The following is a 26,553-nucleotide window of genomic DNA, read 5'->3' on the forward strand; positions in this document are numbered from 1 at the left end:
AGGGGGGGGTCCCTGGAGGGCCGTGGGCGGAAGTGACGCCACGAGGCCCCGGGCGCGGGATCCCCGGCGAGAGCAAGATGGCGGTGAGCGGCGGGCCGCTGCAGGGTGGAGGGGCGGGTCGCAGGAGGGGGCGGCTTTCTTCCCCTCCGGGTGGCGTCGGGGCTTGACGTCCTTCTGCTCCGCCCGCAGGACAAGGAGAAGAAGAAGAAGGAGAGCATCTTGGACCTCTCCAAGTACATCGACAAGACCATCCGCGTGAAGTTCCAGGGCGGCCGGGAAGGTGAGTGGCGGCGGCGGGGTCGGCGGCCGGGGGATGGGAGTCCTACGGTCGCACGGAGAGTGCCGGCCATTTCTCCCTTTCTCTCCCCACAGCCAGCGGCGTCCTGAAAGGCTTCGACCCGCTGCTCAACCTGGTGCTGGACGGCACCATCGAATACATGAGAGGTGGGTGCCCGAAGCCCCCCCGGAGGGAAGGTGGGGGGCGACCCTGGCGCGGGGTTTTCGGCTCTCCCCGTGAGGGGCGGGAGATGGTGGTCCTGGGCGCGCTCTGGCCTCGGGCGGGTGGGGGTGGGCTTTCCTCTCTGACGCTTCCTGGCCCAGCTAGGTGACCTCATGGGGTTCCTGTTTTCCCATCTGCTGCTCTGGAATCAGAACCTTTGCCCAGGGGAGAGACCCTCGCCTGTTGTCTGCCTACCCATTTAACGTTTTCTGATTAACCTCCTCTTCAGATCCGGATGACCAGTACAAACTCACGGAAGACACCCGCCAGCTGGGCCTGGTGGTCTGCAGAGGGACCTCCGTGGTCCTCATCTGCCCGCAGGACGGGATGGAAGCCATTCCGAACCCCTTCATTCAGCAGCAAGATGGCTAGCCGGCCTGTAGGTCAAACCTTGGGAGGAGTGGAATGCAGTTTCTGGAAAGAAGCCACATTTGCAGAAGAAATTATTTTTTTATGCTCTTTTTGTATAGGAGGAGAACCTTATAACATTTTTTCTTATTTTGTGTGACACTGTGAGTGGGCCAGGAAATAGTCTTACACGAGGTGATGTCTTTTGTCTACAGAGGCTTGGACCATCTTTCTGCTGTAAACGATTGAAAGCACATTAGAAGGTTTGGTAAAATACAGCAGACTATTCTGGTTGGTTCCTGTTCCTTTAATCTCTGGATAAACGATGCGATCACTCCCTGTTTGGTCCCGTGTCCTCGGGCCTTCATCTTTGCGTCTTAACTCTGTTGTTTTCTCAGGAAGGCATCTAAGACAAGTGAACAGCAGCCAGGTGAACATTTAGTCATAAAAGATAAGGTGATAAAATTTGTGTACTGTGTCAGCATTCATCTTCCTTTTCATTCCTCACTGAAGGAGGAGTGTTTATTATTTGACAAATAATAAAACACATCCTGAATCTTCTCATAAATTGAATGTAGGAGAATGTGAAAACTCACTGATAGAGCACATTGAGAAAAAATTATAAATGGTGTCAATTTAAAGGGTACGCTGGGATTGAGGCACAACAGCTGTTTTCTTATAAATGATTCCTGGGATAGAATCTTGAACCTGGTCTGGATCTGCTTGCTTGGTAACAAACTATCCAGTGTTGTTTGTGGAGCTAGAATTTGATCCACTGCAAGAAGGTAATTATTCTATTTACATCCTGGGCCAAACAAGTAATGGCTGATCTTCCTTTTCCAACTTCTCGCCTCTCTGAGCAAGCTGCATTCAAGCAAGGGCTTGTATGCCAGTCACAGGGTTGTGGTGAAAACCTGTGTTTAAAGAAAAATACCCACTGGCTGCAGTTGTTGGAAAAGTAATTGGCAGGTATTGATAACAATTGTTTATATCAAAATACAAGATTTTCCAAGCCAACTCGTGGAGGGATAATTTTTTACTGTAAATATTTTTGTACTTAATACCATATTATGGTCATGATGAAGAACATGTTGAGGACTAAACAGACTACTTAATGGACAATAACTAAAATGGATGACTTTGCTGAGTAACAGCCTGAGGGAAGAAAAATCTGAGATCTCATCTTCCAATTTCCATTGAGGTTCATCTCGGCCCTCTAAGGGGGCTTCTTACCACCTTTTGTCACTGACTAATAACATGAAAAATGTGCGGTCTGAATGAGAGTAAAAGTAAGATGCTTGCATTGCTAAAATAAAGCCTTTAAAACCCACTGTAGGCTCCTATAGGATATGAAGATCGCTGACTGCTCCTATGCTACATAAAAGATTCCTAGTTTTAAGAATTTTATAACAGAAGGCAAACTTGTAACACCTAGGAGGCTGAATCACAAAAGATAAGGATGTTAAAGAGGAAGATAACACAAATGCCAGTCAGTCAAACACGCTTCTTGGGGCAGTTTGATCTGCTCCATGGCCGACTTGTTTCTCCAAAGGGAGATTAGCCTTCCAGCCACAGTCCAGCCCATCATTCCCGTTAGGGTTAAGTCTTTTGAAATGCCATTCCTGCAATGTTTGGGTAAGGATCAAAGACTGGGCAGCTGAGCAGTTATTAACATTTCATCCTACTGTTGTATTAAGCAACTCAAGTGGCAAACATTCTTAATACTCCTGCCTCTTCCGCTTTTCCCCATAACAGCCCTGTGAGGTGGAGTGGGTTGCGCTGTCAGAGAAAGAATGGCGCAGAAGTCATCCAGCCGGCGCTTATGCCTAAAATGGGACTGGAACTGACGGTTTCTCGGCCTGCACCTTCATCCTGATAGCAAACCGCCTCCCCACTAGTTGTTTCGTGTTGCCATATCTAACCCCCAGGCTTGGTAATGTTCCTCCTCTTGTATCAAAACAGTTGTGCTTGCTCCAGGCGGACAGGCAAACGAGATTGCCACCAAGCAGCAAGTGGAGATGAGGGGTTGGGACATGGGTCCCTGGGTAAAGGAAGATGGTCTCTATTTTTAGGATTGGAGTTGTGTCTATATTGGGCCTAGCAACTGCTCTGCTGGCTTTTCACCATGGTTTGAATGGGAGCCAAGGTCACAGGACAGGAGGGCGTTTTATTCTGGGTTGGCTTCTTGAGTCAGCCAGCCAGCCAGCCAGCCAGCCAGCATGGATCCGTCCCCGTGTGCGGCAATTCAGGCCAGTCTTCAGTGTGATGCAGTCCTGGAAGTGGGGGGAAAGTGCTTCCCAGTCAACCGGTGGGCCCTGGCCCACCACAGCAGCTATTTTGAGGCCATGTTCTTTGGCGGCACCCGGGAGTGTGTAGAGCGGCACATTCGGATCCAGGGGGTTGAGGCGGAGCCCTTCCAGGCACTTCTGGACTTTACCCAGACAGGCAGCCTTGGCATTGCCCCTGGCAATGTCACCAGCCTTCTGCAGACAGCAGACTTCCTGCAGCTGGAGGCTGCCAAGAGGCGCTGTGAGACCTTTCTGGAAAGGGAGCTGCATGTTTCCAACTGCCTCAGCCTCAGGGCCTATGCACAGCACTTTGCCTGTGCGGCACTCGGCTCTGCTGCCTTCAACGTGGCCCTCAGCCACTGGGCTGATGTGGTGACCCATGGCGAGGTTGAGGAGCTGCCCAAGGCCACTTTGATGGAGCTGCTGCAGAGCGACGAGCTCTTCGTGGCTCATGAGGATGTGGTCTTCGACACGGTGATGCAGTGGGTACTGGCCGACCTGCCCGGGCGGGCCAAGGATTTCCTGGAGCTGGTGGGGCTGGTGCGGGTCCCCTTCCTCAGCCTTCCCTTCCTTGGCCTCCTGGTGAAGCGCAGCCAGCGTCCTGGGCTGGATGCTCCGGCTCAGCTACTGAAAGAGCTGGACCGCTTCCCACCTCCCAACTGGCAGGACGCTGCCCAGGCCCCCTGCGCAAGCCGGAGCTATGAGACTCTCTTCGTGATGGCTGGGAAACGCGACCAAGAGCAGCAGGAGCTCTTCCACTTCCTGCCCAAGACGGGAGCCTGGCAGGCCTGCTCGCCACTCAAGCGCAAAAACCTCACCCAGTATGCTGTGGCTGCCGTGGGTAATGCTCCTTCCCTCAGAGTGGGGGTGGGCTCTGGGCTGCAGCCCCATAACAAGGGGAGGGGAGAAGAACTGCCAAAGCAGCTCCTGGCTTGCTCTACTCTAGAAGCCCCTTCACCAGAGCTGCACATTGTAATTGGAAAGGCTCTTCAGCTCTCTGCCCTGGGGCCGGTTCCTCGCTTTGCGGTTGCTGGGCTTTTTGGCCTCCCTTCCCAATGCCCAGGGAGGAACTGGAAGGAAGTGGGAGCCGGGATTCAAACCTGGCTCCAAGTCTGCATGGGCTGCAAGCTAGAAAGTGCACAGGTGAGAGTCTTCTGAATGCACTCTGGACAGTTGCTCTGCTTCTGGGTGGCAGGGAGCCCGCTCACTTCTGAGCACCATGTGGCTGGCCAGGGTGGGGCCTGGAGAAATCAGGGGGGTCCCTTTCATTGGGGGGGGGACCCTTGGGACATGGTCACTTATCCTGTGACAAGATGTATTCGGCAGCTGAGCTTCTTGTTCTGCGAGACTCCCCCCTCTTGCAGGATTGGCCCTCCACTTTATCGAGGGCCTACCTCGATGACGGGCTTTGGAACCCCGAGAGGTGGCATGCGGCGAAGAGGGGGTTGAGGGGTTTTTTAAAATTGTCATTTGCCAATCTTTTAAGGGGTTTTGGGAGAGGGGAGGGCTGTTTGGCAAAGGATAGGGAGGGTGATTTGTTGGGGAGGGGGCCAGGCCCGGCACAGGGTTGCGTTAGGGGAGGTGCGGAGCGGGGATCGGAGGGGGTTGGTGTTGGTAGGGAAGAGGGCGATGTCATCAGGACCGTGGGTGGGAGGGGCAGGTATGGTGGGAGCAGGGGGCCATATCATGTTGTGGGGGCATGCACCCACTGTCTCCAAGTGGTGACGTGCTCCGGTTCCCAATGCTCTCCTCATTCCCTGGGTTGTTCAGAGCCTCAGAGCCTGGGTCTTAGGCTGATGTTGTGCAACGCCAGGTCCGTGGTTAATAAAGCCCCCCTCATTTGTGAGCTGATTCAGGAGGGGGGAGTGGACCTGGCGGGTATTACAGAGACCTGGTTGGGCCTGGAAGGGGGGGATCCCCCTCGTAGAAATGTGCCCACCGGGTTTCCGTGCATTTCATCAGCCGAGGGCCCAGGGTAGGGGTGGGAGGATGGTGGTTATTGTAAAGGAAGGTCTTGATCCTAGGGAGGCCACTGTACCTCAGATAGCCGGCTGTGAGTCTCTCCTTGTGAAGTGGGGCCATGGGAGGCAGATGGACCTGCTGGTTGCATACCTGGCTCCTTGCTGCGTGGCAGCGACCCTGCCTGAGCTCCTCAACGTAATAGCCGGGGTGGCGGTTGATACCCCCAGGCTTTTAGTCATGGGGGATTTCAACCTGCCATCCATCAGTGAATCATCTGAGGTGGCTTGGGAGTTCATGGCTTCCATGACGGCCATGGACCTGACCCAGTTAATTCAGGGCCCCACTCACACAGGAGGAAACACGCTGGACCTGGTTTTCGTCTCTGGTCAGTGGTTGAATGGCCTAGATACAGGGGATATAGTCATTGAACCCTTGTCATGGTCAGACCATTCTCTCCTTAGACTTGACTTCCTGACCGCTACACCCCACCGCAGGGAGGCGGAACCGACTAGGTGGTTCCGCCCCAGGCGCCTGATGGATCCTGATAGGTTCCAAATGGAGCTTGGGCCATTTCCTGAGACTCTGGCTCACGACTCGACGGGAGACCTGGTGGCCGCCTGGGATAGGACAGCCGCTGGTGCTTTAGATCGGGTTGTGCCTTTGCGGCCTCTGACCTGGCGCCGAATCTGCCCAGCTCTTTGGTTCTCCGAAGAGCTGAGGGGGATGAAGCACCGGAAAAGACGCCTAGAGAGCAGTTGGAAGGCTAGTCGTTCCAAATCTGACCGTACACTAGTGAGGTCTTATATCAAGACCTACTTAGTGGTGATAAAAGCAGCGAAGTGTAACTACTTTTCCACTCTTATCGCGTCGGCAGATAATCGCCTAGCTGCCTTGTTTAGGGTGACCCGCTCCCTCCTCCATCTGGGAGCGCGGGAAGACCCCTTGCAAGGACGTGCTGAGGATTTTGCGCATTATCTGCACAATAAAGTCGCTCAAATTCAGGAAGTTCTGGACTCTGACTGGGTGGATTCAGGCGGGTTGTCCAAGGTGTGTCTTGAGAATGTTACCTGGGATGAGTTCTACTCTGTGACCCCCGAGGACGTGGACAGGATGCTGGGGAGGTTGAACGCAACCACATGTTTATTGGACCCGTGTCCCTCCTGGTTGGTGCTGGCTACCCAGGAGGCTACACGAGGCTGGCTCCAGAGGATTATAAACGCTTCCTTGAGTGAGGGTTTCTTGTCTCCCGCCTTGAAAGAGGCGGTGGTGAGGCCCCTCCTCAAGAAGCCCTCTCTGTACCCAGCTGTTTTGGCAAACTATTGTCCAGTTTCCAACCTTCGCTTTCTGGCGAAGGTTGTTGAGAGAGTGGTGGCGTGACAGCTCCCGCAGTACCTGGATGAAACCATCTATCTAGATCCGTTCCAGTCTGGCTTCAGGCCTGGGTACAGTACGGAAACGGCATTGGTCGCGTTGGTTGATGATCTCTAGAGGGCTCGGGACAGGGGTTGTTATTCTGTTCTGGTCCTATTAGACCTCTCAGCGGCTTTTGATACCATCGACCATGGTATCATGCTGCACCGGTTGGAAGAGTTAGGGGTGGGGGGCACTGTTTTACGGTGGTTCTCCTATCTCTCCGACAGGTCGCAGTCCGTGTTGGCTGGGGGGTAGAGGTCGACCTCAAGGCACCTGGTTTGTGGGGTGCCGCAAGGGTCGATCCTCTCGCCCTTCCTGTTCAACATTTATGTGAAGCCGCTGGGTGAGATCATCCGTGGTTTTGGGGTGCAGTGCCATCTGTACGCTGATGACACTCAGCTGTACATCTCCACCCCAGACCACCCCAACGATGCCCTTGAAGTGATGTCCCGGTGCCTGGAGGCCGTGCGGGTCTGGATGGTGAGGAACAGTCTCCGACTCAACCCCTCCAAGACTGAGTGGCTGTGGTTGCCGGCGTCCTGATATAGCCAGCTGGTGCCATCGCTGGCTATTGGGGGCGAGACATTGGCCCCCACGGAGAGGGCGCGCAACTTGGGTGTCCTCCTGGACGCACGGCTGTCTTTAGAAGAGCATATGACAGCTGTGGCCAGGGGGGCTTTCTATCAGGTTCTCCTGATACGCCAGTTGCACCCCTTTCTGGATCGGGACTCCTTATGCACGGTCACTCATGCCCTCGTCACTTCCCGCCTGGACTACTGCAATGCTCTCTACATGGGGCTCCCCTTGAGGAGCAGCCGGAGGCTCCAACTGGTGCAGAATGCAGCCATGTGGGTACTTATGGGGGGCGACATGGCGCTCCCATGTAACACCTCTCCTGCGCGAGCTGCATTGGCTTCCAGTGGTCTTCCGGGTGCCCTTCAAGGTACTGGTTCTCATCTTCAAAGCGCTCCATGGCTTAGGGCCTGGTTATTTACGAGACCACCTTCTGCCACCGATAACCTCCCACCGGCCAATATGCTCCCACAGAGAGGGTCTCCTCAGGGTGCCGTCAGTCAGGCAATGTCGACTGGCGACCCCCCGGGGAAGAGCCTTCTCTGTGGGGGCACCTGCCATCTGAAATGAGCTACCCCCAGGGATACGACTGATCCCGGACCTCCGAACCTTTAGCTGGGCTCTGAAAACGTTCCTATTTCGGCAAGCCAGGCTGGCTTAAAATTTTTCATTGGTGAATTTTATGGGTAAGGGGTTTTAACTTGGGGAAAGCCATTAGGGATTTAATTTTGTTTTAAATGTATTTTAATGTTTATATTGTATGTTTTTAAATCTTGGCTGTCCACCGCCCCGAGTCCTTTGGGAGAGGGGGCGGTATAAAAATAAATAAATTGTCAGAGTGAGTGAGTTCAGAGCCCTTTGGGAGGCTATTGGGTGTCATGGCCAAATAGGGAATGGATTGTTCTGAGGCACTCTATCTTGAGACACCAGTCCTTGGGTACAGCTGCCATCAGTGCTTACCTTGGGCTCCAGGCAGTGCTCCCGCTCCTCCCACTCGGTGGGTGGGTGGCAGTCAGCCTGCCCCACTTTAGGATGCTCAGCAGGATGAATCTGCCCAGTGCCATGTTGATGCTGAGGGTCCTGGGGAGGGCAAGGGAGCCACCTCTCTGTGCCAGGAGGGAGCAACCCAAGCCTTTCCTTTTCCCAACCAGGAACAAAGTGCTGGCTTCCTCCGGACACAGAGCCTCCTTTCCCTGTGCTCTTTCTGCAGGCAACCTGGTCTTCGTCACGGGAGGGAACTTCCGAGAGGAGTTTTTTTGGGCCCCTGTGGACTGGGTGTGGATCTACAACAGCTGGGATGACAGCTGGCTGGAGGGGCCAGCCATGAAGGAGGCTCGCGACAGCCACTGCGCAGTCGGGGTTGGCTTCCATTTGTATGTAATGGGGGGGAGCACCCTGGAGGGCATCACCCCCAGCGTTGAGCGCCTCGCCCTGACCGACTCCTCCTGGAAGCCCACCAGTCCCCTGATCCACCCTGTGGAACGAGCCGGAGCCACTGGTGTGGGGACGCGGATCTACGTGGTCTGTGGCATGGATGAGAATGGGGATGTCTGCCAGGCAGTTCAGCGGCTGGACATAGAGACGGACATGTGGGATGTTGTTTCTTTCTCACCACTGCCAAGGTGAGGCTTAGCCGGCTTTCCTGGGGTCTTTTGGGGGAGGAGGGTGGGCTGCAGAGAGTGGAGGACTTAGAGGTTCCCTGGTGTCTTGTAGAATAGAATAGAATAGAATTCTTTATTGGCCAAGTGTGATTGGACACACAAGGAATTTGACTTTGGTGCACATGCTCTCCGTGTACATAAAAAGAAGAAAAAAGAAAAAAAGAGGAAAAAATACATTCATCAAGAATCATAAGATACAACACTTAGTGATAGTCATAGGTTACTAATAAGCAATCAAATCATACTAGGAAACAGAACAATATAAATCGTAAAAATACAAGCAACATGGTTATATAAGACAGAGAAGGTAGATACTAGTAAGGAAGAGAAGAATAATAGTAATAGAGTCTTAGTAAATAGTTTGACAGTGTTGTGGGAATTAGTTGTTTAGCAGAGTGATGGCATTCGGGAAAAAACTGTCCTTGTGTCTAGTTGTTCTGGTGTGCAGTGCCCTATAATGTCGTTTTGAGGGCAGAAGTTGAAACAATTTATGTCCAGGATGTGAGGGGTCTGTAGGTATTTTCTTAGCCCTCTTTTTGACTCATGCAGTATACAGATCCTCAATGGAAGGCAAGTTGGTAGCGATTATTTTTTCTGCAGTTCTAATTATCCATTGAAGTCTGTGTGTCTTATTTGGTTGCAGAGCCAAACCAGACAGTTATAGAGGTGCAGATTGCAGACTCAATAATTCCTCTGTAGAATTGAATCAGCAGCTCTTTGGCCAGTTTGAGCTTTCTGAGTTGGGGCACAAAGAACATTCTTTCTTGTGCTTTTGATGACATTTTTGATATTAGATGGCCGAAGAGGAGAGGTCAGGGCAAAAGGGGGGTTTGAGGCCATTCCTATCCTTCATCAGATGTGCCATTTTGGGGAAATATTCCTTACTCGTGCCAAGTTCAGATAGATGAAGCTACTGTTTGAAAGGCCACCCCAATGGGCGGCCAGATGTGGAGCACCCCAACAGGACTGAGCTCTTCAGCTGCTGGCAACTCAGGCCCTGGAGGGAGCTCTTTGTGGAGCAGGGGAGCTCCATCAGTGGGTCCAACTAGCTCGAGAGAGCAGTGCTCTCCATCCCACCCTGCCCTGCTTCTCTTCCCTTCAGGTATGACCTCTGTGTGGCAGCCTTGAACGGGGCCCTCTACACCGTCGGAGGTGGGGCCTTCCGCTTCGATGTCTGCACCGATGAGTGGACCCCCATGGAGGACGACAGCCTGGCTCAGAAGTTCTTTGAAGGATGCAGCTCGGCCAACGGACGCATCTATCTGCTGGCAGAGCGGCGGGGGAACGCTGCAGTCCCAAACATGGTGATTCTGGACCCCTACAAGGAGGCGTGCCAGGAAGTGGGCCAATGGCTCCCCTGCCCCCTCCCAATCCACGGAATGGCCTCTATACGCAGGTTCAACACCTGGGGGTGCCAGGCATAGCCAGGGGTGCCGCCTCCCTTCTGAAGAGATCCCCAGGGCAGAGATCAGCCTCCATGGAGGGTACATCTGAGCCCTCCTGTTCTGCCGACATTGGTCCCGAGACATGAGGGGGGATTCCCTTCACAGATCCGTAGAGTGGGAGCAACCTTGGAGATAACTGGGCTGTTCCTGGTGTCAATACAGGAACCCCCAACTGAAGGCCCTCAAGCCCCCCCCCCCGAAGCCGGTCCCTGCATTCAGCCACCCCAGGGCATCCCACAGGCTAAACACGGCCAAAGCCCCCAACCGCTGCTCCTTGAGCCCCATCTCACCTTGCTTGCTCTCCCCTGGAGACACCCTTCCCCCACACCATTTCCAATATCCTTTCTAAAATGTGGTGAACAGGACTGACCCGTGCTGAAACAAGGGCCTCTTGTGGTCTTGGTTTGACCTATTGATACAGCCGGGCATGTCATTGCTACAATTGTAGGATTTTCCTGCTTCGATACTTGGTGGTTGCCGGAGTTTTAGGCTTATGTTTTTTAAGTCATTGGTTTGATTACCTATTTATTTGTGTCATAAATTTATGAATTTATAAATGTTACTATTAAACATTTAAGCTGGTTTATTACTTATGGTTTATGTATACATTTATTTCAAACTTAAATTCTTTCCATCTGAAAGTTAAGGATACTGAGTTGGAATGTAAATGGTATGCAAAATAAGGTACTGCAGGTGGCTTATATAGTGATAGGAGAAATCCCTGAGCCCTACACAGAACGGGGTCATGTGGTGCTGGCAAGAGAAGAACAGACAAATTGTACATCCACAACGACATCCACTCAGGGCTTATTAAGGCAAGGAGGTAACATCTTAAGCGCAGAGATGACGGAATCTGTTCAGTTGTGGAACCCTGGATCATGGATAATCTTGAGTTATTGCATGAAATTTTAAGACCTCTCAGTCAAAGAAAAATGGATAAAAAATTGGGGGCGGAGTTTCTTTCAATGTTATTATTTAATAATAATAAAAAAACTACCATCGCTAGCTGGGGTGGGAGCACTTCCTTTCCGTCCGTGTCCGGGGCCAGGCCTCTCCTTCAGACCTAGGGGATCAGCGCAAGATTACCCACGGGGCAGCGGGACGCAGCATCGGTCCACCCAGTAGCAGCATCGGCCAAAGGAGCCAAACTGCGGAGGCCACTGGGCGCCTGGGCTTGGCTGCTCTTCCGGGAGACAATCACGGGGCTGATCCAGCAGGCCCCTTTTGCTCGGACTCGGCCAGCTTGGATGCGGCTCGGCGGCGGCGGGATTTGCCGGCACGGTCGGTCGGATTCGTCCCCGGGCGGTTCAGAAGCCCAGCAAGCCGGCGGCCGAGTCCGGCGTCTGCGCTCTCCTGCCGGGCGGGGCGGACTGGGCGTCCGTGGCGGGGTTTCGCGGCTCCCTTCCGCGAGCGGAGGCTCTCAGGCGGGAGGGCCGGGCTGGCAACGCAGGGCGGCGTCGCGTAGCAGCAGGTCTTCGCGGGGCGACCAGGGCCGGGCGTAGCCGCCGCGCTGCAGCAGCAGTCGGTTGAGGGTCTGCTCGAAGTTGACGTGATTCCGCGTCATAAGCAGGTACTCGCGCCGCTCCAGCAGGTGGGGGCAGTCGCAGGTGTTGGGCACCCAGAGGTACTCGCGCGAGCGCAGCGGGTAGCGGTTGCGGTACGTCTGCTGCACCTGCACGTCGTAGCGTGTCTCGGAACCGACGTAGCGCTTCGAGAGGATCCGTGCTCGGAAGACTGCCGGGAAGAAGCCCGCCCGCTCGCCGGTCAGCCCGTGAGAGGAGTCGCCGCCGCCGCCGCCCCTCGGTTCCCCCTGCACCCCGTCCCCCGCCCTTGTCCGCGAAGGAGGGTGAAGGCAGCCTTCCTGACGCGGAAGCCGGCTGCCCCGGAATGCGTTCCTCCTCGCGCGCCCCTGCCGCAATCCTGGGCCGCCTGCCTGCCTGCGGCTCCTATGGTGCGCGAACGAGGCACAGCCGGAGAGCCGCTTTGAGCGCGGGCGTTTTCCCGGGCCATCCAAGCCGATTTCTGTGCAGCTTGAATGGCGCCCATGATGGACGGACTGATGTAAGGAAGCCGGCGCCACGGGAGACCTGAGTTTTGTGCGGGGCGCGGCAGAAGCTCGGCCCAGCGCAGCCGGTCTCCCAGGTCTCTCCATCAGCCCATCCCAGCAAGGGGGAAGACTACCTACCGAAGTCGCTGTTGCAGTAGTGGTGAAGGCGTTGCGACTTTCCTCTCGGCGGGTCGCACTTCCCACAGGGTCCTGCAAGGTCAGAAGAGAGAGCGAGAGAGGAGGGTTAGGGCTGGGTTAGCAGCGGCCTGAACTGCTGCTGGTAAGGAGAGGTTTGGGTCTCCTCCTGGATTAAGGGAATTTCCCATGGGGAAATTGCGCACGCGGGGGGGGGGGGGCGGGGCAGGGCAGGAGCATACTTTTCCAACGGCCTAGGCGGCCCACCCGTTGTTTCTGGTCAAGCTGCTACCCCTCCCACTTGCAGGGGCTGGATGCCTTTTTGATGATGCCAGCTGGTGGGGGGGGGCAGTTCCACTACACATCTGTGATTTCTTGACTGCAGATGTCCCAGCTGTGAGGGCCTGGCGGAATTGCACCTGTTGGATGTCCTCTTGTTTTAGTGAGGAGCTGCTGAAAATGCAATGGGTAAATCAACTCCCAGTTCTGACTGGAAGCAACAATGACCAGGCTCTAATCCCCCTACTTTAGAGCCTCTTTTGGCAAGGGGAAGGGACTGTTGGGCTGTTCCTTGTGGGGGCCAAATAGGCCCCTGAGAGGCCTTTGGGGTGTCCATTATACACTGTGCGCACAATTATTAGGCAAGTAAGTAATTCGACCATATTGTACACATATTTTCCACCTCCAAGCTATATAAACTTGAATGCTTAGCGGATATAAACATATCAAGTGATGTGCATTTGTATAATAAGGGAAGGTGTGGCCCAGGGGTGGGTTTTACTTACCTTTACTACCAGTTTGCAATGGGATCACGCATGTGAGCAAAGCTTCTGCGCATGCGCAGATCACCAATGACATCCGGGGCAGTGAGTGGGGCCTCCCGGCGGTTTAACTACCAGTTCTTGCGAACCGGTCCGAACCGGGGGCAACCCACCACTGGTGTGGCCTAAGGAGATCAACACCCTCTGTCAAGGTGTGCATAATTAAGCAGCTTCTTTTCCTCAGGCATATAAAATCCAACCAATAAATAAATAAATAAAATAAATAAAAAATGGGCTAAAAAAGATTTAACTGACTCTGAAAAATCAAAAATTGTACAAAGTCTTTCAGAAGGATGCAGCACTCTTGAAATTGCTAAGATATTGGAGCGTGATCACAGAACTATCAAACATTTTGTTGCAAATAGTCAACAGGGTGCAAGAAACGTGTTAGAAAAAAAAGACACACCTTAAATGCCAAAGATTTGAGAAGAATCAAACATGAAGCTACCAGGAATCCATTATCCTTCAGTGCTGTCATATTTCAGAACTGCAACCTACCTGGATTGCCCAGAAGTACAAGTTGTTCAGTGCTTGGCCAGAGACATGGCCAAGGTAAGGAAGGCTGAAATCTGACCACCCCTGAACAAGACACCTAAGTTGAAACAGCAAGATTGGGCCAAGAAATATCTGAAGACAGATTTTTCAAAGATTTTATGGACTGATGGAATGAGAATGACTCTTGACAGACAAGATGGATGGGCCCATGTCTGGATCAGTAACGGGCACAGAGCTCCACTTCGACTCAGACGCCAGCAAGGTGGAGGTGGGGTACTGGCATGGGCTGGTATTGTGAAAGATGAGCTAATTGGACCTTTTCGGGTTGAAGATGGACTCAAAGTCAACTCCCAAACTTGCTGCCAGTTTCTGCTACAGAAACTGCTTGAAGTGGTACAGGAAAAAGTCTGCATCTTTCAAGAAGACCATGATTTTATGCTCCATCGCATGCATCAAAGTACTCTTCTGCCTGGCTAGCCAGTAAAGGCCTTAATGATGAAAGAATAATGACATGCCTCCCTTCCTCACCTTACCTAAACCCCATTGAAAACTTGTGGGCCCTTCTTAAATGGGAGATTTATGATGAAGGAAAACAGGACACCTCTCTGAACTGTGTCTGGGAGGCTGTGGTTGCTGGTGCACGAAAAATTGATCAAGAGATCAAGAAACAGACAGACTCCATGAATGGAAGGCCTAGGACTGTTATTGAAAAGAAGGGTGACTATATTGGTCATTGATTTTTTTTTAAACTGTCAGAAATGTTTATTTGTAAATTTTGAGTTGTTTATTATTCTCACTTTAACAAATGAAAATAAATGAGTGAGATGGGAAAATTCTCATTTTTCATTTAGTTGCATAATAATTCTGCACACTAATAGTTGCCCAATAATTGTGCACACATATTCTTCTAAGAAAGCCATAACCTCACTTTTACTTTCTTAAATATTCAGGTTTGAGATTTATTAACATTTTGGATTGACCAAGAGCACTGTAGTTGTTCAATAATAAAATTAATCCTCCAAAATACAGCTTGCCTAATAATTGTGCACACAGTGTAGGCAGGTTCTCCTTGGACATGAAGAAGAATTTTCTAATACCGTATTTCCCTGAAAATAAAGGCTGGAACTTATTATCGGGGGGGGGGGGTGTCTTATGTTGGGAGTGCAGGAGGCAGCGAGTGTGGGACTGGATGTCTCATCACTGCCATCGCCTCCCCTCCCTGTTCTTCGTGCTGGCTGAGCGGCTGGCCGCAACTGCCCTGACATGTCCCGCCACGACTGCTGCCTCACAGAGCAGGACTCTGCAAGGCTTGTTGTGCCATTGTAAAAAAAACCTTCTTGCTCATTCAATCAAACTTCTTGAACTCGCGAGAAGTTTTCTTTTACAACCTGTTTCCCCTGGACACAACGGTGAGGAACACAACAGAGCTAGAAAGGAAAGATGTGCGTCCCGCTTCTCGCCCGCCTCACCTACCACCCCCAAATTACATCCCTAAAGGGGGTGGGTGGCTAAGCAAGGGGCAGGAGCCCTGCCATGCCCAGTGAGGGGGGGGAGAAGAGACGGCAAGAGGAGCCACATCTTGCTAAACACTTCTCACTTCTCCCCCGCCCCACCTGCCACCCCTCTCGATACGGCTGTTGGCATGGGGGTGGGGTGGGACGTGTTGGGCCATGAGATGCGTGTCTTACCTTTCCAGCTCTGTCGCATTCCTCGCCTTTGTGTCCAGGAAACACCTTGTAAAAGAAAACTTCTTGCATGTTCAAGAAGTTTGATTGAACTTGCGAGAGGGTTTTCTTTTACAACGGGTTGCCCTGGACACAACAGCAAGGAATGCAACGGAGCTGGAAAGGTAAGACACACGTCCTGCTTCTCCCCTGCCCCACCTGCCACTCCCAAATTGCATCCCTAAAGGGGGCGGGTGGCTAAGCAAGGGACAGAAGTGGGGCGTGAGGCGGGGTGCTGGCCTGCCGCTCTTTTTGCGGCGGCCATCAGCATTACTGGTAGGTACGGTAAGGGTGTGTGGGGTGCATGGGGCATATTCCCCCCCTTTCCCCCCTCTCTGGCCTTGCCTCCTCACATCGTGTTGTTTGGGCAGCAAGCAACCAGAGGAAATGGCGGGATCGGCTGCACATGCATGTAAGTAGTTGGTGGGGGGCTTATTTTGCGGGGGGAGGGGGGCTTATCGCATGTGCTGAAAAGCCCGATTGGGTTTATAATCTGGAGAGGTCTTAGTTTCGGGGAAACACGGTAGCAGAGCCATTCCCAGTGGGACCAGCTGACTCAGGAAGTGGGGTGGAGCGTGGAGGGCATCTCTTCCTTTAAACAAAGGCTGAAGAGGCACCTATTGGGCTGCTGTAGAAAAGCGGTCACCAACTGGTGGTCCGTGGACCACTGGTGGTCCGTGAGAAAATTTTGGTGGTCCACAGACAAATTATTTGCATTTTTTATACTGCACTAAATCAGGGGTCCTCAAAGTACGGCCCCTGGGCCGGATATATGCAATGAACGTTTGTGTTGCTGCAGAGCAGGGGTGAAGTGCTCCCGGTTTGGACCAGCTCGGGCAAGTAGGTAGCGATGGAGGCAGGCAGTTCGGAGATCCGGTAGCAAAAATCCCTGTCCCTGCCCCCCATGCCCAGCTGAGCCGTGCAATCATCAGAGCCTTTTTTTCTTTTAAATGGCTCTCAGGAGCCAAGCTCTAATGATCACAGCTGAGTTGCCTGCTGGTAGCAAAAGTCCCTCCCCCCCTGCCTCCAGCTTGCTTACTTTAGCTGCTGGTCACAACACCTGTCTTGCTTCGCTTGCTGTAAATACCTGCAATCCATTGCATCAGCAAGCAACTGAATCTCCCTGCCTGCAATCAAGTTCATCGGTGAGCAGCTCTATCTGCCTGCCTGCCTGCCTGATACCTTCTATTGCAGGGGTTTCCAACCTTGGCAACTTTAAGACTTCTGGACTTCAACTCCCAGCAAAGCTGGCTGAGGAATTCTGGGAGTTGAAGTCCACAAGTCTTATAAAGTTGCCAAGGTTGGAGACCTGTGTTCTATTGGGTAAGTTTTTTTCCCCTTTGGGAGCTTTAAAAAAAATAGTTAATTGGGGTTGTTTTTAGTTGTTCTTTTTTTAGACCTAGCCATTTAAAGTTTAGGAAGTTTTAAATTCAGCTGCTTTTATATAAAAATAAAAATAAATGAAAATAAAATAATATTTGTGCAGCTTTCTGAGATTTAGTGTGTTTCTGTAGTGTTTCACTCTAACTACACAAACACACAAAATCTCACAAAGCTGTATGTGGAATTTTGTGTGTGTAAAGTGTGAAAGTTGGTTTTTTGGGCTTTTTGGGGCTGTGTGTGGTTCCTGCTTGTTGCAGGGCCCCTTTTACATTGTGGGTGAGCCAGTTGTGTTGTGTTGTGTTTTGTAGGTTAAAAAATGGCAAAGAAGTGACATTGACTTGGCCACGCCCACCCAGTCACCTTACCACCAAGCCCCGCCCACTAATTAAGCCACGCCTACAGAACCGGTAGCAAAAATTTTTAGATTTCACCCCTGCTGCAGAGTTTTCCCCTTCGGGGTCTTTTTGTGCGGGTCGGAGGGGGGCAGAAATTCTGACTCGGATTTGCTTCTGCTTCCTGGTGTGGGGCTTTGGGCGAAGGCTGGAGGGAAGCGCTGCTGGTGGCGAAGAGCCGGAGGGCCTTGTTCCAGTGGGACTGCATCATGGCCTGGAACTGGCTAACCATCTCAGCCCGCTGAGCTTCCAGGCACCGCTACCTGGCCTTGCACTACCACTGGTCTTCCCTCTGCTTGTAAAGCCTATGCTCATAGTCCTCAGTGAGGTGCTTCTGCTGAGCCTCCTTCTCGGCCAGATCCAATTTGAACTGAGCCAGCTGTTTTGCCAACTCTTTCTCGTGGTGGCTGCTTAGCTCCAACAACTGCTTCCTGTTGGGGTCCTAAGGAGCCTGGGTGCGGGGAGACGAGTTGGCCACACCCACCCAGTCACATGACCACCTAGCCACACCCACCCAGCCAGTCATTAGGCAGATCATATTACTGGTAGTGTTCCGCGGGATTTAAAATTATGAATTTAGTGGTCTCTGAGGTCCGAAAGGTTGGTGACCCCAGCTGTAGGGGAGCCCTCCTAAACTGGGCAGGGGATTGGTCTGGATGAAGGGTGACTTTCACCCTTAAACTCTGTGAGGAAAGAGCCCATTCCCCAATGCTGCTGATCTGAAGGCTCAGTGACCTGGAAGTGGCTCCCAGCGGGAACGGAAAGGCAACACTCAAATGGCCCTTGAGTGTCTGGAAGAGAGCATACAAGCTACTGCTACCCTTTTTAAAAAAAACCTGACAGAGCTAAAGTTGCTGGCCATTTTAAATGAAGAACAAAGGATTCCCACTGATGGCTGAAATGGAATATGATGTTTCTTGATCCTTTCTGGCTGTACAAATTATCTGCAAGTCAGTGAACTCTCTGCACAAATTCAGGATTGAAAGAGAAAGAATCCAGAGCAGAGTCTGTTCATTCCAGGGTGTTATTGGCAAGGAAATGTGAAATCAATTTCAAACGTTAAATGGAACTCCAGCTCAGCTGTTGGAAAAGAACTGGAGAGGTGGAGCATCTGCTCCCTGGAGGGGCGTGTGGGGGAGACAGTCTAAAAGCAAGCAAGCAGAAAGGAAACCTGAATTTTCTATCCAAAATGCAGAGAGTCCAGCTTGCCCAAAATTGAGTGGATGGTAAACTGGAAAGGTGCCAGCAAAAGGCGAAGGCAGTTGTGGACTGCTCTGGCTGGAGGGATCAAAGCCTACCTCCCTTGAGCCCTGATTCCTGGTCTGGGTACTGGCACCCCCTCCCTCCCTTAAGGAGAATTTAGAGAAGCTGGAACCTTTTTAGAGAGGGGCGGGGAGGGGGAGGGGGAAGCCTAGCCGGGTAGGGAGATTGAAGGAGCTGGGGGATGCTTTGCCTTGAGAAGGGAAGGAGGAAGATGGCTCTCTTGAGCTCCCTCGGCGTGGAGGTTCTCGGTGTGGATCACATTCTTCCCCAGCCCAAAGTGCACAACAGGCATTTAAGTTACAGGAAGGCCATTTCTGACCCAACTTAGGACAAGCCTCCTAATGGTAGGAACTGTTTGATCATGGAAGATGCGACAGACTTCCCTTTGCTGGATGGACTTGAGTGGAGGGCTTGTTTGAGCAGGGTGGGAGTAGATGACCTCAAGGCCCCTTTCTCTCTCTCTCTGAGTCAGCTTGCTAGCTAAGGCTTCTCCCCTTCACAGGGCTATCTGCCTGCCAACTCATGAGCATCCCTAAGGACACCCTCCCCCAAGAGCACGTGGCAGTGTGGCCCAACCCCCCCCCAAAGAAAAGCCTGACCTCTCGGGGGGCAGTCCAATGGACCACCAGTTCTGTTTCTTATGAGCTGCATTAACAAAGAATAAAGTAGCATTTGGGAAGTTGGGGTGGCATCACTGAGCTAGAGGATGCTACTGTACATCTATGGGCCTTTGTGGCCACAGTGGGGGCACGGGGCCAGCTGTTCCACCCAGGAATCTGTTGTGCCCATCGCTTCTCTTCCTACATCTGCCAGAGAAGCAGAAATGGATGGTCTGGATAATTGGGGGCTCCCCCCCCCGCGCCTGTTCCAGTGCTACCTAGTGCTGTAGGAGTCCTCAAGGGTGCTGGGGTGACCTGCGGTGCCTCCTTGGCCACCTCCTCGGCCTTGGCGAAATGGCGCGTCGCTGCTGTAGCTTCAGGAAAGTCTGCAGGCTCTTCTGGGTGCTGGGCCTCTACCTCCCTGGCCTGGGGCTGGCGCAGAGCATGGGCCTCCCCCTGCGCACGGTGGAGGGTCTGCTTCCTTGGCCCCCAGTACTGGTAGTCTATGCTGAGGTCCTCCTCCTGACAAAGGACCTGGCAATGGGGGCAGGGTGGGGGTGTTAGCTGGGGCCCAGGCATACTTGCACCCCCCACCTCCAGCTGCCTGCGGTTGCAAAACTGCTCCTGGGCCCATGCCATTTTCTTCCTTGCATACCAGTTTAGAGAACCAGCAAAAGCCAAAGACACAGTTTCTGTGTGTTTTTCCCGTGTCTCTAGGGTAAGGCCCACGGATCATTGGGTGGTCTGTCCCTCCCACCCAGCATTTAATGTCCAGAGGTGGCCTCCTTTGAAGGGGCTAAAAACAGTGATTTTCCAATTTCCTTTTTTGCTAGGGGGTCCCTTCTCACCATGACAAATAGATCGTCGCTTGTGGGTCCGGCTGCCTCAAGGGTCTCATGCCCGTTAGCCGTGCGAGTGTAATGCCACTGGGTGCCTGCTGCCTCAAATGCACCTGGCTGATCCACGGCCCACTCCCCGTTGAGGACATAATGCTGGTTTGCTTTCATCAGGGCTGCAGAGGGACAGAGCACAGGAAGGGTTGGGGATGGATGGGGGGCTCTGGAGAGAGAGAGTGGCAGAGCTAGGTAGGTGGGGAGGGTGAGGGCTTTAGTTTGGAAGTCTTGTTGCTTTGAGAAGCAGCCATCTGGGCTGCTGTGCCAAGGGCTGGACTGGCACAACACACAGACCCTGGCCAGCCGAAAATGTCAAGGCTGCGGCCCCACTGCAGCTGCTCTTTGTGGCTCAACTTGATCCCTGTTGGCTCTTTGTTCAGAGCAAAGGCCCTTTTGGAAACGGCCATGGCCACGTCCGCGTGTCCAGCATGGGGCAGAAGGCTAAGGGGAGAATGGAAGCGTGCTGAGCTAGATGTGGGGAGTGTCTCAGAGCGACTTTGGCTCACCATTTTCTTACTCTGTGATGCACAGGAATGAAAAGGCCCCAAAGCAGGAACCAATTTGGGGGGTAGGGGGTTGCAGAAGGCTGTGACAGAAGAGGCACCACCCCTCTGCTTTGGACAATCATTTCTCCACTGGACAATCATTTATCTGAAATGGTACAGGGTCTCCTGCTCAAGCAGGGGGTTGTTCTAGATGACCTTGAAGGTCCCTTCCAACTCTATTATTCTATGTTTTTTCAGGGAGCCTGGGGGGAGGACAGCACCTTCAACCGCAGTGCCCTTTGATGAGGGGAAGGCTCCCCAAGATCTGACCAGGAGAGGGAGGCAGCACGTGCTGCCCTTCAGTGGGACTGAGGTGCCCACAAGCAGGCTCCTGCTGAATGTGGAGGTGACATTTTGTTCTCTCCTTTGGAGCCTTCTGAGCCAGAAGCCCTCCTGCACTCACTCCCAGGAAAAGAGTGAATAACTTCTCTGGGGTGGAACGCTGGCACCAGCTGAATTCAAGCGGTGTCCTAAGGCTATTAAGTCCATTGCTGCAGCTTGTTTGATTAGCATGCTGAGCCTTAACTTGGGGTGGCGGGGTGGCACCCAGGGGCTGGGGCTTCAGGCTCTGCATCCCCATCATGGAATTGGGCAAAACAAGGGCCTACCAGGATTGGATGCCCATTGCCCCTTTCCCCCTCTCTGCCCATCCTTAACCTCTGGCTGACCCTCTGCCTCCAAGGCTGCCTGTTGGGATTCCCCCCACCCCCACCATGGTTGCGGGGAGAGAGGCCGGAGGAGGAAGCGCTGTGGCTGATCTGAGCTGCAGCCAGTGAGGAAGGGCAGGACGGACCTACCGAGATAGTTGCGGCTGTTGTCGATCACCCTGATCTGTCTGGCTCCGGCTGAGATCTGGGTCACGTTCCTGTACCCAAAGAAACCTGTTCAGAAGAGTCAGAGGGGAGCCAGTCAGAGAAAGGCAGAGGCGAGGGAGATCCGAGTAGTGGGGGCCCAAGGGAAGTGGGACCTGTGCTGGGGGGTGCCCTGGGTGGCTTCCCAGGGCTGCTGGAGAAGTGGCCACCCTGGCCTTTGCAACTGCTCCCCACCCCATTTCAGAGGATGGGGGCCTCCATGGCCACTATTGGGCCCCTCCTGTCCTCTGCACTGAGAGAGCAAAGAAGAAGCCCTTGATGGCGCTTGCACACCAGAGGCTTTGGCACTGTTTCTGGTTGGCGGAGCAGCTCCCTCCCCTCCCTTCCCCTCCCCTCCCCTCCCTCCCTCCCTCCGCCTTCTCTGAACTTCTCAGTCTTTCAGCTTCTTATTGACCATCAGTTCTTGCCCTCAAAAGATGGTCACGCTCTTCCTGCCCATCATATGTCCCCGGCTTCTAGTTTTCTTTCAGGTTTTCCTGATGGCACCCTCCCCTCCCCCGGTCTTTTTTTGACTTCCAGTTGTCATTCCAGCCACTTCTAAGACCCATCCTCACACATGCCAGGACTGGTGACATGAAAATGCCTGACTTTTTTGAGGAGCCCCCCTCCCCCGGGCCATGCCAGGGTCTCCATGCCAATTCAAGGACTGGAGGAGTGCCCATGCAATGCAGCTCCGAGGAAGGGCCCATTTTCTATCTCTTTCTGCTGGAAGATTAATCGAAGGCTGGCCTGTCTCTTTCTTCACCCTCTTTCCTTTCTCCTCCCCTCAAGGCCACGAAGGAAGCCTGCCTCCTCACGGCCCTGGAATCCGCTCTCCAGAATTCAGCCTGAATCCCCTCATCAAACTTGCTCTTAGATTTAGGGCCAGTCCTTTGCCAGGTGTGCCGACATGCAGTTCGCCTGCCTGAAAACTGTTGTGCTCAAGAGGCCCAGTCAACGTTTTCTGCACTTCCTGCCTCCTTCCTCCCCCACCTCCTTCACCTAAGAAAGCAAGGACACTCCCCCCCCAGCTTCCTTCAGTTTCCAAATTGCACCCCCGTTCTCTCCGTGTCAGAGTTCACTGAAGCATTTTTGCATCGCCAACCAGGAGCCTCACTTTCAGCTGCACACCCACCCCCTCCCAGTTTGGTACACACTATTTCCCGGTATGTGCTTGTCAGCTCCAGTCTGTGACATTGGATGTGAAGTGTGCAGGAGCTGGGATGGGATCAGAGGGCACAATGACAACACAGGTAGGGTAGAACTTGAGTTTGACATCTGCAGCTCTGTCATTTGCACAGTGGTGTGTGTGTTGTCCTTAGGTGTGATGCAATGGGACGGGTGTGCCTGTATATGCTTCATTCAGACGGATTCCACACTTGTCCTTTCGGTGAATTTCACAGATTCACAAGGCACCTCTCCCATCTTCACACACGATTCTTAAATGTTAACGTCCTGCTTTTGGCCTCCAGGCTGGCCCAGGGGCATCTGCCTGTTGCTTAGGAGTATTTTTGTGTTACTCTCGCGTGCCAAGAATGCTGAGACTCTGGTGCCTGTCCAGGAGTGTTCGGTGCCCCCTCCCTGGGCAGGAAGAAGCTGCAAAGCTGCAGGGTGCCCTGCTGCCCATCACAAAAGGCTTCAGCTTATTAGGAGGAGAGCGCCAGGTGCTCTGCCCGCAAGCCTGGAGGTGTGGCTCCTAGAGGGCACCAGGCCTCACCCTGCGTGTCAGATGGGCAAAACCCGCCTTCAGGACAGCCCCGGCCAGCCAGCAGAGCAGCAGCAGAGGAGGAAGGGAGGAGGGAAGGGGGGAGAGGCAAGGGGCTGGGTTGACGAATGCCAAAAGCCAAAGCTTCACCCACGTCAGCACATTCAATCACCAGAGGTGGGAACCGCCACCCGGAAGACTTCCTGGACGAAGACGCAGGACTCGTTCCTGCCCCCACAGATGCCACAGGCATCGGCCCGTGCCTCGGAGCCCAGGACTCCATCACAGCCAGCTCTCTGAGGGATTGGACAAAGGGTGGCAATTAGAGGTGCCTGGAAGAGCCCCCACTCATTATGGGGGAAATGGAGAAAGCCCACTGCAAGGCTGCCCTACATTCCCCTTTCCTGCTAGAGCTGCTGCTCAGGGACGTCTTGGGATGGAGCAGGGAAACCCTCCCCAGAAAAAGCATTTATCCCCTCACCCCCCATAAGGGCAAGTGCTGCTTTTGCGGATGGGCTGCTCTTCCTCCCCAGCTCTGCTCCTCTAGAAAATGAGGACACCTGTGACTTTCTTTTAGTCACCCAGTCAACAATGAGGCTGCTGTCGCTGCAGCGCCTCAGTTTGTGTGGAGTTTTGTGTTTTTGTCTTGCTGTGCTTGGAGAATGAGGGCGACAACCCAATGCTGGCGAATGGGAGGATCTTGGCCACCTGTCCTTCCACTGGCCAAAAGCGTGGAGGTCCAGGCCCAGCCCCGGATTGAACAATCCAGCCAAAGTTAGTTCTTTATTTACTCACACCAAACAGCCCGAATCTTGCTGGAATAACCTTTACTGCCCCCACCCAAACTGATATGCCCTGGGAGTTTCTGGGAAGGGGACTCCTAAATCTCTTCCTCTGCCCCCATCCAGCTCCAGGCTGGGCTGCTGCTTGTCTCGCCCCTCCCCCTGCAATGTGCTTCCTGGGAAATTCTCTGGTGCTTCCATCGCATCTTTTCCTCCCTCACACAGACTCAACCTGTCACAGCCGATGCTGACTGACTCACCAAGCAGCGGCCGCTGATGCAGAGTTCCGGCGATGCTGGGCTGCAGGGGGTTCCGTCCAGGACTCGGCCAAAGCTGTAGTAAAAATTGTGCCCCATCGCCAGGCAGTTAAGGTCACAGAGGTTGGCAGCTGGGGGAGAGCAAAGGAGGCATGAGAGCCAGGCAGTGGCACAAAAAATGCCCCATCCATTTGATTGGGGGGGGTGTTTGGACTGAAGCAGGGGTGAAATCCAGCATGTTCCGACAAGTTCTGGAGAACCGGTAGCAGAAATTTTGAGCAGTTCGGAGAACCGGCAAATGCCATCGCTGGCTGGCCCCAGAGTAGGGTGGGAATGGAGATTTTGCAATATCCGTCTCCCAAGAGTGGGGTGGGAATGGAGATTTTGCAGTATCCTTCCGCTGCCACACCCACCAAGCCATGCCCACAGAACCGGTAGTAAAAAAAATTGGATTTCACTACTGGCCTAAAGGTCACACAGTGCTGGACCAGGGTTGAAGTTTTTAAGTCCCTCTCGCTACCTTTGCTCCAGGGGGTGTGCGTTCTCCCCCCCCCCATGCAGCTGACTTGCCTCCGGCCCTGGACAGCCACAGTCAGGGATCCTGGCTCACTTTCCCCTCGGAAATGTTTAAAAGCACTTTCTCCCCTTTCAGGAAATTCCCATCCAGGCAATTGTAGGGTTGTGTGTGTATGTAAAGCATACAACACACACAGATCTAGAGTTCCCGACAGCCCTGATTTCTGGGACCACTTTGGGACTTCAGTTCTGTCTTGGCTCCATTAATGCTCTGCTACACTACTTGCGCCCATTCTCACAATAGCTCTGATGGGGTTTGTAACCCTGCTGAGCTGCTCTGTTATTTGGATGTCACTTTGACTCTCCATGCTTGTCCCAGTCAATTGAGTCCCATATCTGGTTTGCGATCAGAGCACAGTATGAATCATATAGAAGGCAAAAGACTCTCCCCAGTCTTCTCTGTTTCCCAGAATGTAGCTTTTCAAAAAGGACCTTCCAAGGTCTGAGTGCAGAAAGTGGGGGGAGGGGGGGGTTTCTACCCCGCCTTCCCCAGCTTCACAAGGCTCTGGGGCTCCATCAACTGATGTCACTTTACTGGATCTTACAGGAAAAGCCACTCTAGCAGATATCTTATCCTAAGCTGTATAGGATGTGAACTGGATCCAGTGTCAAAAACCACACAAATAAGTCACAAAACCCACAATGATGAAGCTCGGTGGCCATTTGCAAGAGCAGAAAGTTTAACTCCTGCTCAATTCTCTGGCTGTCAATCTGTCTCTACTCTGCCTTGTCCCGGGGTTTCCACTCTGAGGAAAGTCCCCAATCACGCTCTTCATGGGGACCGAAGGAAATCTCTTCCGGTGGAATGGTAACACCTTTTAGTCTCAATGATGCACTGAGATATTTTTCTTGAAAAAGGGGAAGTGTTCCTGCCTGCCAGTCATTGTTTATAAGGGTGGGGGTGGTCTTTAGGACCGCCCCCCCCGGCGTAGGACTCCAAGCCATGAAGCTCCCTCCCCTCAGGATGGCCCTTGCCTTGACTCTGCAGCTGGAGAAAGCTGGTTCTCACAATCAACTCCAGGGCAGGCCCAGCACTGGGCTCCCCAAAGTGAAGCCGGAAAGAAACCCATGGCCAAGTCCCCCACCTCCCCCAGTGACCTTGAGGGCCTGACTGCCCTCACTGATGCTCTCACCTCCATGGAAGGGGACCCACTGGTACTGAGCCTGCCCCCCTAGGATGGGCCTGCTGTTGTAGAGAGTGCACTGCATAGCCCTGAAGGGGACAGTGCCAGCTGGGCAGGCCTGTGAGAGAGAGGGAGGGGGGAGGAAGGGAGACAACCACCGTTAGACCACGACTGCAGGATGGAAAGAAAAGACACATCCAGGTTGACTTCCCATTCATTCATTCATTCATTCATTCATTCATTCACTCTATAAATGACATGTCCCAGACAAGGCAACTCATAAAAGCCAACAATACCAAACAAGAACACCAACACTCTAATCCAGAATCACAGAGTAATAAAATTGTAATAAAATGTAGTAAAACTTCAAAAGCACCACATAAGGTTCATAAATACCATCAGGGCCTCTACCACTTTAGATCATCCTTGATTTCTGACCCCAATAGGGACTGAAAAAAATCATCTTTAAATGGTGCTGTCATTAAGCACCTGATCTTATGAGCTTTTTTTTGCTATGGTCGTTATTAAGGGAATCACCCATGATAGTTAAACATCAGGCAAGTGAAACTTGCCGCTGCCTTCCCTCTTGACTTTGGGAGTGCCACAGATGTGGACCATGTGGCTGCAGGATGCCCTGATTGTGGTAAATGGGCACCAGCTGCCAAACTCCCAAATCATGATCACATTGACTGTGGGGACGTTGCAATGGTCGTAAGTGTAAGAACTGATTCATTGCTTTTTTCAGTACCATTGTTACTGCAAATGAATGGGT

At 52.9% G+C, this 26,553-nt stretch overlaps 3 protein-coding genes across 3 annotated transcripts in view; 2 read left to right on the plus strand and 1 right to left on the minus strand.

Moving 5' to 3' along the window:
- Positions 1-8: 8 nt before the first annotated feature.
- Positions 9-1,140, plus strand: LSM7 (LSM7 homolog, U6 small nuclear RNA and mRNA degradation associated). Its single transcript, XM_070944879.1, has 4 exons — positions 9-83; positions 190-280; positions 373-444; positions 729-1,140. Exons 1-4 carry the CDS (start codon positions 78-80, stop codon positions 869-871), a joined length of 312 nt encoding a protein of 103 aa, XP_070800980.1. The 5' UTR covers positions 9-77; the 3' UTR covers positions 872-1,140.
- Positions 1,141-3,066: 1,926 nt separating this feature from the next.
- Positions 3,067-10,715, plus strand: LOC139317805 (kelch-like protein 21). The gene is made up of 3 exons (XM_070944892.1): positions 3,067-3,976; positions 8,294-8,705; positions 9,847-10,715. The coding sequence occupies exons 1-3, from the start codon at positions 3,067-3,069 to the stop codon at positions 10,166-10,168; spliced, it is 1,644 nt and encodes a 547-aa protein (XP_070800993.1). The 3' UTR covers positions 10,169-10,715.
- A 340-nt stretch (positions 10,716-11,055) lies between these two features.
- Positions 11,056-26,553, minus strand: part of ADAMTSL5 (ADAMTS like 5) — a 34,144-nt gene continuing 18,646 nt past the window's right edge. The window contains exons 5-12 of the mRNA XM_070944904.1: positions 25,791-25,899; positions 24,085-24,212; positions 23,215-23,338; positions 21,284-21,367; positions 19,897-20,060; positions 19,327-19,582; positions 12,375-12,446; positions 11,056-11,923 (exon numbers count right to left, since the gene is read on the minus strand). Coding sequence (XP_070801005.1) covers positions 11,610-11,923; positions 12,375-12,446; positions 19,327-19,582; positions 19,897-20,060; positions 21,284-21,367; positions 23,215-23,338; positions 24,085-24,212; positions 25,791-25,899 — 1,251 coding nt within the window. The 3' untranslated portion in view covers positions 11,056-11,609. The remainder of the gene's footprint in view (positions 11,924-12,374; positions 12,447-19,326; positions 19,583-19,896; positions 20,061-21,283; positions 21,368-23,214; positions 23,339-24,084; positions 24,213-25,790; positions 25,900-26,553) is intronic.

This window comes from Pituophis catenifer, unplaced genomic scaffold (genome assembly GCF_029215685.1).
Source record: "Pituophis catenifer annectens isolate HBS135680 unplaced genomic scaffold, rPitCat1.0.hap2 SCAF_1, whole genome shotgun sequence".
Taxonomy (NCBI): Eukaryota; Metazoa; Chordata; class Lepidosauria; order Squamata; family Colubridae; genus Pituophis; species Pituophis catenifer.